Source organism: Euprymna scolopes, chromosome 29 (assembly GCF_053919585.1).
Source record: "Euprymna scolopes isolate OS-2025 chromosome 29, ASM5391958v1, whole genome shotgun sequence".
Lineage (NCBI taxonomy): Eukaryota > Metazoa > Mollusca > Cephalopoda > Sepiida > Sepiolidae > Euprymna > Euprymna scolopes.
The window spans coordinates 66661683-66675593 of record NC_136510.1 but is presented as its reverse complement, the minus strand read 5'-3'; the positions used below and the strand labels follow the sequence as shown (position 1 = coordinate 66675593).

Below are 13911 nucleotides of genomic sequence, written 5' to 3'. Positions count from 1 at the left end.
AATTTTCTAATTTTAAACTTTGAACAGCTATAATTTGGAGAGTAATTGTGTGAGCAAAATAAATTTGGTACCATTGTTTATGCTTTGCAAAAATGTATGGGTCAACATTAAAACTTTAGATATTTTAGTTATTTTTTTCTTTTATGAAAAACTAATAAACTTGAAGTTCGGTTCAAATACAAATAACAGATTTTAATTTATTTCGTAAATACAAACTTTAATAGAATATCAATAAGAATATATTATTTCACTGTGTACATTGTGATAATAAATTAAAAAATACAAAGTTTTCTTTGATTTTGTTTAATATTAATTTAGTGTGAAAAATGAAAGAAGGCTTTGTGATAACAATACGAATAGATTTTCTTCTGATGTCCTATTATACAGTAGCATCCAAAACTAAGTGACAAAATTTTAAAACCTAATATATGTTAGAAATAACAACTGAAATTTTTGACAACAGGTAGTCGTTATTATCCATAATAACATACTAAAATTTGAATCATTTGCAAAGGATAGAAAAAGAATGATAACAATTATTTATGTATATACATAAATAAATAACAATTATTTATTTATGTATATACATAAATAAATAATAATTATTTATTTATGTTTATACATAAATAAATAACAATTATTTATTTATGTATATACATAAATAAAGTGATGAAAAGTGTATAAAATGGGTGATGATAGGGAACAGATACGGAAAATTTCACACACACACAAATAAAATGTGTTTTATATATATATATATATATATATATATATATATATATATATACACCAGCAAGAAGACCTGATGCTGCCCAGAATTGAATGATGATCGAATGCTTCACACTCACATTTTTATTGTCATTGAAATCAGTGAAATCGTCTATTTTTTAATAAAATAGATTATTTTCTCTAGTTGGAGACCCATTACGGTGCACCAGGAGGAAGCTTTACATGCCTCTCTGCAGTGACTTAGTCCACACTACATTGTAGTCTACATTGCACTGTAGAGACCCCACTGTTAATTTTATAAAATTATTTTTTTATGTATAATGACTTGTATTAAATTCAATTATAATGTTTCATTTTTCTTTAAACATAAATATTTATTTCGAACATGCTCCTGTCATATCAAAGAACCTACTGTTGATTTTGTATTGCTAGTCTTACTGCTTGTGCAGAGATAATGACTTAAATTTAAGTATAAAATGAAGTAAGTATCATGTTAAAATTGTGCTTTATTTTTATTACATTTTCACCCCAAACAAGGCACAGTGCCACTTTTATGTAGAGGGCTACTATCAGGAACATAAGTTGCAGGGCTACTATGTAGGGAGTTGAGCAGTAAGATGTCTGTTTACATCACACTTGAACTTCTGCATGTCAGTACAGTTGCAAAAGAAGAAAAGGGAATTCCAAAATTTAGCAGTTCTAGGAAAAAAACTATTAGAGTAGAAGGCTTTCTGACATCTGGGGATCTCTACCGTGTAAGGGTGGGACTTTGCTGCTTGTCAGGGGTATTTACGTCGAGGGGATACAAAGGCTTGTAGTTCGTTGGAGCATCCACGATTAGAATACTTGTAAAACAGACAGAGGGATGCAACATTTTGTCGATGGGACAGAGGTTGAAGTTTAGATGACAGTTCAGTACCTATCAGGTTGGCGACTCTCTTTTAAGTCCTGTCCAGGAGTGAGAGACTAGTAGCAGATACACTAGCCCAAATGTGACAATACTCCATACATGAGCAAATTATGGCCTTGTAGATACTTTCAGGTGTAACTAACTTTCTAGCACAGTAGAGAGAGCCCACTTTCCTCGCAGAAGCCTTGGCAAAGCCCTCAATGTATCTGTTCCAACTCACGTTCCCTGTGAACGTTAAGCCAAAGAGTTTGAACAAAGTACTTTCAAGTAATGTATTATTAGCCATAGCTATTGGTGGTTGAGAAGGTTTCTTGTAATTATTAAAGGAAACGAACTTAGTTTTGGCAACACTGAACATTACCATCCATTTTTGTCCCGATTCCACAACAGACTGGAGGTCTTTCTCTAGGGTCTCTGACATTGGATGTGTGTTCATTCATTTTTCCCCTTGTGTAGGTTATAGAGTGTGGTGCCATCAGCAAATATACCCATCTCAGAGACAATTTTATCAGGGAAGTCATTATGAATATCAGGAATAATAAAGGTCCAAGGATCAACCTCTGAGGTACACCCGCATTTATATTATATTGTTTTGACGTATGACTATCGAGGACAACTCGGATTCTTCTCTAATTTAAGAAGGATTCAATCATGTTAAGTATTCATCCAATAATACCATAGGATCGAATTTTCATGAGAAGACCATCATGCCATACCTTGTCAAAAACCTTAGATATATCTAGGGCTACTGCCCTAACCTCCCCTGCCTTATCCAGTGCATGGTATATATGTTCAGAGATTACAGTTAGGATATCTGCAGTAGAACGGGCTTGCCTAAATCCATATTGATGATCGGACAGTAGTTTAACAACTCTAATATTGTGGACTAGAGCTTGACTAATTATTGACTCAAATATTTGAGCGAAAAGAGGGAGGAGGCTAATGGGGCAATAATTTAATAGGTCAGTTTTTTCGCCAGCATTCTTGTAAACTGGTACCACAGAAGTAGTTTTCCAACAGTCAGGGAAGCAAGATTTGTTAAGGCATTTGTTGAAAAATTTGGAGAGAACTGGAGCAACCTCAGTGGAGCATTGTTTAATAGTACAGAAATGATGAGATCAGGTCCATATGCTTTTGAGATGTCTAGGTTTCTTATGATATCATGTACTCGAGAAGGGATGATTTTCAGAACATCTAGTGTGATTTCTGTCCGCAAAGGAAAATCTGTGAGGAAGTGGTTTGCTGGGTCCAAAGTAGAGTTTGAGGCAAACTGATGGGCAAACATGTTAGCTTTCTTGGTTGCTGTTCAAACAACCTCATGATTGTTGAATAATGGAGGAATTGTTGATTGCCTACTATTTTTTACACTGTTGTAGATTTTCCAGAAATCACAAGTTCCTAATTTCTGCGGCTCAATGCGTTTTTTGGTGGTTTTAATATATTCTCTCTTAGCTGTCGCTATTTCTTTCTTACAATTACTCCTAGCTTCTATAGACTTTTGTCTGTTTGAACTGGACTTATGTTGGATAAATGGATAAATTTGCAGCATGCATGTTGCCTTAAACAGAAACATTCAATTCTAATGCATACCTGTCAAAGAACTTAATGTTGATTTTCTATGTTGTGTTTTTCAGCTTGTGTGGTAATAAAACTTCTCAAATGCACTTGTGACGTTAGGCTGTGTAAGATATTAACTTTGGTCAAAATCGCCTGTTCATTCTTTCATTAAATTATTTCATTAGCGATATTACAAAACCTAGCTAAGAACACTGCCAGGCACATAAAGTACCTTTGTGTGAAATTTCATAAAAATCATTCAACTGTTATTGAGTAGCAATACACATGAAAAAATTGAAATAGCATTGAATATTTCAATATTGGTATGCATAGAAAGAGCTTGATGAGCTAAGAAAGAATCTTTTTAAATTTTTGAAATCTGATTAAAATTAAGGAAGTTATGGCTATTTTTGTACCTCACACGTTTGGATATTTTTCCCTCTTTAAGACCATATGCGTTTCGTCACATTTTTTGCACTACTTTTTCAGTAAAAATGTCATATCTTTGTTAAAACACAAGACTAAGAAATGAAATTTACCATATAAGTGTATTTTTGTACAAGGAATCAGAATATGCAACTGAAAATCTCCCAAAGTTTATGGTTTCCAAATAATCTGCAGTAAATGTGCATAAATATGCAGCAATTCCTTAAAAATGCCATGTATCCATAAACAGAAATGAAGTTGGAGAATTCAAAGTTGAATTGTAATGTGCTTTATGTACAAAAAACTTAAATCTAAACATAAGACCATTTAAAAATGAATATATTGCAATATTTCTTTGGTATTATTGTAGATTAACACCTTCTGTTTAACCCCACTCAACTCCTTCTGACCACCCCTCCAAAATGTGATTCTACCTTTTTAGGAAATTATGTATAAAATGCCATGAAATACTTTAATGAAAGATAAACAAATTATTTTAGAATTGAATGTAAAATAAGTTCCTATTACAGGTCATTCTAGCATTTTAGGGCAGTTAACTTTTTTTTTCTATGGGAAAATATGCATGCTTTTTTTTTTTTTTAAGATGATTATGTGTAGTTTTAAGAGGGTTTCTATGCAATGAGAATATGTGGAGGGTTGCCATTCGGACTTTGAATTAATTGTAGGGCTAAGGAAAATTATGTGTGAACATACTGAAAACTTGACAGAGACAAAGCTAACAAAAACAATATTAGAGGGGGAGCGGTTAGTTTCACAAAAATTTAATGTAAAATAATTCATCATTTCCTGGCCATTCTAGCATTTTAGGACAGTTAACCAATTTATTTTTATGTGTATTTTTCTTTAAGGAAGGGTCTATTTTTTGTTTGTTTGTTTTAGATGCTTGTATGTGGCTTACAGAGGTATTTTGTTGGGGGGGCGCTTGCCACTCGAACTTAGTGTTATTGTTAGGGTTAAAGAGTGTTTTAGGAGACTTGCCACACATAATTTGGATTAGAGGTAAAGTTAAGAGAGCTTTTTTTCAAAGAGAGCGTTCAAAAATTTGTTGATTTCTATTTTTGAGATTGAAGGTGTTAATTCCATAGGCCGTTTATACTACGCTGGAGCAGGTTGTAAAATATCTTTCGCTTAATAAGTAGAAAAAAAAATAACAAAATAAAAAGCTTCCTAATTGTAGTTTGATGTGTTTTCTAACTGCTTTTAAAATTTCAAGAATATTGATATAGATTTTGAGGGTTTGTATTACTATACACATAGATTCGAAAAAGTTGTCAAAAAAAAAACAAATATATAACAAATAAATGTTATCAAAAGCAAGTTACTTTTCTACCTAACTGGATAATTTTTTAGTGTTTTTATTTAATGTAACATGTTTATTCAGCTTGAAAACAGTGTTTACTAATGTTTTGGAAAATTTAAAATGGCGCCCGCTGCCCGACTCTCTTGAAACGGTGAGTTTGGGGAAAAGAGTTAAAAATAAAAAAGTAGACAAAATACTGCTAGAAACTCGCTCAATATATGTTACCGTGACATAGGCTGACATATATTCGGTGAGTTTTTAACAGTATTTTGTATAGTTGTTTTTTAATTTTTAACTCCTTTTCTCAAACTTACCGTGTCAAAGAGAGTCGGGCCGGGCGCTATTTTTAATTTTCCAATACATCGGTAAACACTGTATGTATTTCGAGCTGAATAAACATGTTACATTGAATAAAAACACAAAAAATATATCCAGTTAGGTAGAAAAGTAACTTATCTTGCCTTTGATAACATTTATTTGTTATATATTTGTTTTTTGACAACTTTTTCGAATCTATGTATGAACGAGATTTTGATACTTATTTTGATTTAAAAAAAAAAACATTTGTGGCTGTTCGCAGTAAAACATTGTTTTAATTCGTTGTTCAAGACTAATTTAAAGAATAAACGTGCATGCAAGCTTCCTAATTGTAGTTTTTGTTTTTTTAACCATGTTTTTAAATTTGACGAGCAATGTAAGAAATTGCAACAGATTCATAATGCCGAATTGGTTGGGATTGTTATTATACATTCTGAAAACCGAATAGTTCTAAACTAATGTTATTCTGATAACAAAATAGCTCTCATTAAACGTATAAGAACATTTATATTCATATTTTCATATTTTTCTTAATTCGTTTTTGAATAAAAATTAAAGAACGCGTGTTGTTTACACTGTGCTGTGCTATGGCTGATTCTACAGGCTGGAGCTGCTGCTGCTTCTTTAAAATACTAACTTCATTTGACCAAATTCGAGAAATATAAACAATTTTTTTTTCGGGTAGGTCCTTTTAAATTATCAATTACCGCGGTCCTACTCAACATAAAATAATACTTTTAATTGATAAAGATAGTAAAAAGATTGATTTACTTACTACTGGGTGTCCGAATAATTTTTTTTTCAAAATGTTCAATACTCGTCATATTAAAGTCTTATTTTTAACACGACAAAAAAAGAAATGGTCAAAAATATTTCGGACACTTGACAGTATTAAGATTAACACCTCTTCTAATTGGTTCCCAAATTTCATGACGAAATTCTTCATACAATCACGGTACGGACCTTTAGAAAACAGGGGGGGTCATTACAAAACCTTACCGAAAACGCAATTTTATGACGTTCACATTTTTATCACTTTATTTGCTTAAAACTCTTAAAATATATAATGTACATTCATATTATTAATTCATTTGAAAGTATATTCATTTCCGAACAAAACAGTAGTAATTTGAAGACTTGAAGTGCTTTGGTTTAAAAAATATGGCTATTTTAGTAGAACTACCTTGAAATCTGTGATTATCCAAAGCGTTTTTTCGTCCGTGTGTATTACTATATTGAGCTCATAGGGAATAAACACACACAGAGACAAACACACAAATTTCTTTTTATATAATAATAATATATATAGTCAACAGAATGTTGGTACAAAACAAAGATTCCTCTACCATATGGCATCTTTTAAAATAAAAAATGAGTAAACAAATAAGAAATAAACATCTTTAGCTAAATGGGTAAAGGAACTATGCAGAAATAATAGAGTACAAATTAAAATGGCCAATATTAGGAAGTGCTAGAAAATATACCAAAATAAATCTGGGCATTGCAACCTATACACCCTCAAATCATATAATAGTACCTAAGGAAATTTTATTTAATAAAAAGCAAGAACTGATACAATGTTGTTTGCATAGAAATAAGTATTTACTATCCTACCTAAAACGAACTGGGTAACTCAAAGCAAAATTATATTCTGTATAGTATTGGGACGATTCCTAAATTTTTTCCAATTCTGATTCCAGGAAAATGTTGATTAATGATTCCGATACCAAGTACGATTCTGATTCCCGTGGAATTGTTTCGAAATTTATATAATCGAAAGTTTTTGTGTAGTGAAAAAATTTGATACAGTGAAAAAGTGGAAATACAATTAAGGGAATTTCGAAAACGATTTGATTTTTTTCGTAAATTTTCTTTCATTGAAGATAAAAGTCAAAACAAATATTGTAACCATGAATTGAACATGCACCATGAAATTAATAACAATCAATTTCAAGAGTTATTTTATATATTAAAAAATATAAAGAAAAAGGGCAGACGTACACGAATGCTACCCCTGTAGCGAAATATAAATTGGCTCCGTTGTTCGACTGAGAGAGAAGTTATTATTTTTAAAAGAAAGGAATTTTTGTGTGTGTGACCTAGTTTTTTTATTTATTTATTTTGGCTTAAAATTTGTGCATGATTTTTGTTATGATTTCATCTGCTTTTTTTTTTATTTTTTTGGATGGATATTTTTTTTTTTTTGCCAAAGTTTATATAATTATTAACAGGAAAATTGGTGAAAGTCAAAATGGAATCCAAGCTATTTTGAAATATTATTTTCAAGTTTAATCATGTTCACAAGACTGTAAATCATTCACAAAATCTTGTGGATCCACTTACTGGTGTTTGCACCAACAATATTGAAACCTACTGGTCTCGTATTAAAAGAAGACTGAAATACATATTGGGATCAGTATGAGAAATTAAATGGTCTTATGTCGATGAGGCCATGTATAGAGATAACATGAAAAGTGAAAAAAATTTTAGATAATTTTGAAACATTTTTAGAGCATGTTTATGAAAAATATGGTAATTAAAAAAAATCTCAATAAGCTTTGGGAAAAAAACATGTTTTGAACAATTGAAATTTTTAGTTTTTATTTTTGAATAAAAAACAATTATTAAAACAAAAACAGTAGTGTTCTCGTTGAGTAGCTTTTATTTTATTCAAGAAATAAAAGGTACTCATGCACTTATTGAGCCGTGCTGAAATAATGACCTTATTTAGAAAGCCATTCTTAACATGGGGACGGGAGGGTGTTGTGTACCTATTCTGTACTTTCACCTGACAATTTAATAAAAAACAGGTATTGTAAAACTTTAATAAAACTTGAAAATACTATTTAAAAATAGCGTGAGTACTTTCATCTCACAATTTAATAAGAACAAGTATCGTAAAACTTTAATTAAATTTAAAAGTACTATTTAAAAATAGCGCAGATCAATAAGTGCACTAGCACCAAATAACATTTCACTGTGTTTCGATCTACGACATTCCATGAGAGGTACGTACATGCTAAAGCTTTTCGTTTATTGCCACAAGTGCTTATTTTGACTTTGACCAAATTTCCTTTAAAAAACAATTAGAAATTCTTTAAACTTTGGGTGAGGCACTTAAACTATTAAAAAAAAAAAAATAACGGTAACATAAGTGCATAAGTACCAAAATTTTTGTTTTCATTTTGTTTGTTAAATCCGGCCAAAAAAATAAAAAAATAAATAAAAAATAACAAAAGAATACAAAAACAATAAGAAAAGGGTATCATAAAACTTTAATTAAACTTAAAAATAATATTTAAAAACAGTTCAAATTCCATTTTGACTTTCACCAATTTTCCTGTTAATAATTACATAAACTCCAGCAAAAAACAGATAAAATCATAATAACAAAAATCGGTGAAGCTTAGATAAGTAGGTCCGGCAGACGAGCCTCGTTCTGACATTCAGAAAATTTAGGTTAACAACTGGTGAAGCTACCGAAAAGTAACCCTTTTGAATGAAGATGGATATAAACAATATTCTTAAAATTAATTTCTTAATTTTACTTAAAAACAAAATGTAAACATATATAAACTAAATATTTTAGAAAATAATTTCTTAATTTTCAATAAAAATTGATTATAAAGAATTTTTTTTTTTTAAATAATTATTGAAAAATATTGCAAAGTGTTTACATAGCTGGTTCTTTGGGATAATAGGGGCGCCTGAAACCTCCTTTTCAAAACGAAAAAAGCCTTAGTGTTTTACTATTTTAAAGAGCATTTTTTTTTAAAGTTTGAAACATAAGTAGTGGCTAGTTAACTTAGAACAACAAGTGCGCATGGCGGAAATTCTTCAGGGTTTAAATGTATTGTAATGCTGTTATGATAATTGACAAACGTTTTTCAGCTGCCATATTACTTCCTATTTACTTGCTTCCCCACGAGGGCAGAGTTAGACACAAGGTCAGTTTTTAATGTAGAAAAGCATTTATTACTAAAAAACGAAATGTAAAAGCAAGTTAAACTGAAAGTAAAAACAAAACAAACTTTTTTTTAATTCAAAGAATTAAAGAAAGAAGAAATTTTGAAACTCATTAAGATAAATAAAGATTACCTTTAAAGTAGTTAATAAAATACTGGTACATCATATTAAATATATTATGAAAAGTTCTATGATGTTTTTATCATAAATCTTTGGGAGCAAACAAACAGTTCAACTTAAAAATATAAGAGAATCGTAATGAAAGAATCATAAATCTAAGGTATTTTTTAACGATGTGATTCCGATTCCCCCAAAATACACGATTCTTACGATTAACGATTCTGATTAATCATTCCACCACTAATTCTGTATTAAATAGTTTTATTGGAAAAAAAAAAATGGAGGGGGGGACTGAAGTGACAAGAAGTAGAATCTCAGAATTATGCAAATATAAGAGAAAGGGTTTATGTTCCGTATTTTAAGCACCCTAGTAGAAGATATTATTAAACAGTTATCTTATAGATAATTAAATAGCTTAGTACATGTTGAATCAACTAACATATATAAGTTTTGTCATAATGTATCTGAAAACACAGTATTATAAGTAAGAAACATGAGGAAATAATTTATAGATAAGATTCCATAAATTCAGCAAGGAAAAAAATTAAAATAAAAAAACATATATATATATGTATGATAAAATTAAAATAAAAAAACATACATACATACACACACATATATGTATGATAAAATTAAAATATATTTGGTTTAATAAATACAATTATCTTTAAAGTGGAAGTGAAATAACTGTATAAATCTCTAATTGATTTATGCCCTGTTGACTGGGTGGATTAACAAGTTATGTTGGTAAAACATTTATCTCCTATAATATGAAGTAATTCTCTAGTTGAGCTCTTACAAACTTAAATTAGACAATATTGATTTATTAGTCATACAATTATTTTCATTTACACTTTATAAATATTAGTCAATTACCAAACAATTTAACTTTCTATGAAGAATAAACAAAACAAAAAACACTAAGATGGCTGCATATAAAAAGATATCAAATGCGGTTTAAAAAGGAGGTAGTTTCGTATCCACAGCCTAAATAACCCCATTTTACATATAACCCTAGTTAACATATTAGAGACAATAAATATTATTTTTTTTTTTTTTTTTTTTTTTTACAAAGGCATCACCACATTATCAAGGCCCAGAGGCCACTCAAGGATAAGGGTTAAAGAGTGTACAGTAGAAATTGGTCAATATAGTAATCATTAGTAATGAAAATTTGGTAAATTTAATAACTTATATTGAACGGCTCATCAAGAACTTATTTACTTTAGACTTGAACACAACCATATTGTAGTCAGCCGGAAAGCAGGAAAACGGAAGACAATTCCACAGGCGTGCAGTTCTAAGAAAGAAGCTTTGTTCATGGAATCTACGTTTAGGTTTAGCCACAGATAAAGAGTGGGGGAAATTATTGATAGTGTTTACAGCTAGACGAGTGTTTCTTGTGAAAGTTTGGCGAGGGGGGACCAAAGATTGAAGCTCAGTTGAACACTTTCCATGAAAATAACGATACATCAGAGACAAACTCGCAACATCTCTTCTGTGAGATAGAGGTTGCAAGGAGGAGAAAAGGACATCTCCTACGAGGCTACGAAGTCTATTTTGAACTCTATCAAGGCAGGACAAGTCCTTTCTAGCAGCTCCTGCCCAGATGTGGCAACAGTATTCCATCCTTGGACGTACCTGGCTCTTATATAGGTAGAGAATAGCATCAGCAGTGAGATATCTACTGGATCGATAGAAAGATCCCACCATTTTTCCAGCGGCCTTGGCAACAGATTTGATATACGTGTTCCATTTAAGATCAGGAGTAAATTTCTTTATAGACTAAGACCTTTTTAGAACATTTTTAACTTAAACTAAGACTTGACTAACTTTACACTTAAAACCAAGATGGCTACTTAAATAAATGTGACGGCGAATCTATTTTTAAACATTATATTGTCATGTATAAGCAAAAATTTTCTATTTTTCTGAGGAGTATATGCACCAAAAAAAAATTCAATATTAACATAATAATTGATTGTTTCTGCATAATGAAACAGACATGTCAAACATGTAACAAAAGCTTTGATATGCTGGAAGAACTGTTTGGTAAGAAAAATAAATATTTGCAACTTGGGATGTAGCTATACTGTTATTCTTATATATCAATATATGTATATACTTTCATTTTTTAAATCATTCACACTGTCATGCTTTTAAGGAAATAATTGTTAACAATTAGACAGACCTTCCTGAGATCCCCTTTTGAACAGTATTCCATGGCCAAAATTGGTAAACTTTGGCTTAGAATTTCCAAAGGTGGTGGAATCTCCTTAGCTGTGATGACATTTAGATGTTTTAACCTTTTCATGATTTCAATCTCCTTCTTCCATCTTTCCATCATTTTCTTGCTAATATCCCCACTCGCACGAATCTGCTTCAAGGCTATTTCTTCATCCTGCCATATAAAAAGATAAATACATTCATAAGAGAATTTCAATGTTGTAATAATTTGTGATCAATTTTCATGTTTTGAAATCAGTTACTAAACTATGGAGTCATTTGTTATGATGTTTGAAAACTTTATATTCAATGTGACAACAATTATTCAGATATAACAGCAATTAATTGGAATGCCTCCAATAACTGTCTTGAAAGGTTGAAAAATAAAACACTATTTATGGAAATATGTAATTATTATGGAATTGGTGTTTGGAGTAGAATAAAGTAACATTATTTTCAATTAGTTTTTCCTCATTCACTACAAAAATATCCCCAGTATAAAACACTAAAGGAAAATGTGTGTTCACTTCAAAATGAACAACAGTTCTAATAGAAACAAATCTTAGAATGCATTAAAAATTTTACATTTTATGGAAATGGTACTATTAGAAATGCAGACTTTGGGAGAGCAAAACTGGAGCATATATTTCAAAATTAGCAATTTTTGTAGAGGTGTAGGCAGATCAAACCCGGGCGTCCAAAGTGGAGGATCAGGGCCGGGCCTCCGAGGTGGAGGATCAGGGCCGGGCCTCCAAGGTGGAGGATCAGGGCCGGGCCTCCAAGGTGGAGGATCAGGGCCGGGCCTCCGAGGTGGAGGATCAGGGCCGGGCCTCCGAGGTGGAGGATCAGAGTCTGCTGCCAGCAATATTTTTTTGCAAGGGTTAGACTTTGGTATGTTTTGAAAAAGTCAAGAGCTTTTTTGTTTTTTTTTCTAGTAAATTTCTTGTTTATATATATTTTATTGTTGTGGACATTTTGGAACAAATATAAAAAGGTGCTCAACAGTGATTTTTTTATTTTATAATTTATTTATTGCTGAAAAAATGAGATTAGTTGCTTTTTATACTTTTATGGTTTTATTGGTTTATGTATATCAACCACTTCTGAATTATTTAATTCAGCAACAATGCTTACTAGAAATGGTTAATTTAATACCAATTGCTATTTCACCCATAACTAGTAAAATGTGGTCATACTTTTCAAAAGGATATTCTTATATAAGCAAATATAATAAATCCAACTAAATTTAATTGTGACTTGGATGATTTCATAGTTTGTGACAGTATCCATTACACCAGTTCTTCTTCTGCATAATATTAGATGACATTTAAAAAAAAAAATTGGTCTTTTTTTTTTTTTATTTATTTATTTATTTTTTAAATTCAATTGTGATACTTCATCATTATCATTTAACATCCGTTTCCATGGCAGCATGAGGTGGATGGATTTCACTTGATGTCTCTTCTCCAGGCCTCTTGGTCTTGTGCAAGGCCTGGTCATAATCTGAATTTTCTAACGTCATCAACCTCACTAAATCTACATCTGTTGACTGGATTAGCATAATCCATTCCTTTAACATCATGCATGCATGATAATACCACTTCAATCAATTCTGGCACAAAACATCAAGTTCAACTTCCTTGCTCTCATCATTTTCGACTTGGGGGTTCGAGCATGTTCTACACTTAAAATCTGCCACAGCATCCAATTTCCATTCGCACCATTACAATGCGTGTAGTCCTAATAGTTGCACTAAGTGCAAATATAGAATTTGCACCAACATCCTTAGATCAGACTCCATGTGGGTGCTTTCACAAGGTGTAAATGTTGGACCTTGATTAACATCTTAGACACAAGTAAGATGAGATCCTTATTAAACTTATCCTTTTCAACATCACTTAACCCTTGCTGTGGTGCATAGGTTGAAACGATTGCTATAACTCTCATCAAGAAGCAACTTTATCTTCATTAGCCTATCATTTACTTATTTTACATCAATGATCTTTGCAACAAGTAAACCAACACCACCTGAATCCGTTTTGTTTCCAACCCAAAACATCTTATTATGATGCATCTCTCCATCTTACTTCCAGCACACAACATCATGCTTGTATGATGTAAACCATCATCAGTTTGTCAAATTTCTCCATTGTTAAGATTGAATGAAATGAGCACCTTTTCCAGTTTTACTTTAGGAGTTATATTGGAATGGAAAATATTCTACATCCTTTTGTTTGAAGTTTTCTGATAAAAATGTTCAGGACACAAACTGATATGCTTCTGAATTGTTTTAGATAAGGATTAATAATTGTTGGGATCATTTGGGGGACTACTGATT

General features: G+C 31.1%; 1 protein-coding gene across 1 annotated transcript in view; it reads right to left on the bottom strand.

Moving 5' to 3' along the window:
- LOC145252681 (inhibitor of nuclear factor kappa-B kinase subunit alpha-like) overlaps positions 1 to 13911 on the bottom strand; it is a 193960-nt gene that overhangs the window by 143216 nt on the left and 36833 nt on the right. Inside the window, exon 3 of the mRNA XM_080112502.1 lies at positions 11539 to 11748. Coding sequence (XP_079968628.1) covers positions 11539 to 11748 — 210 coding nt within the window. The remainder of the gene's footprint in view (positions 1 to 11538; positions 11749 to 13911) is intronic.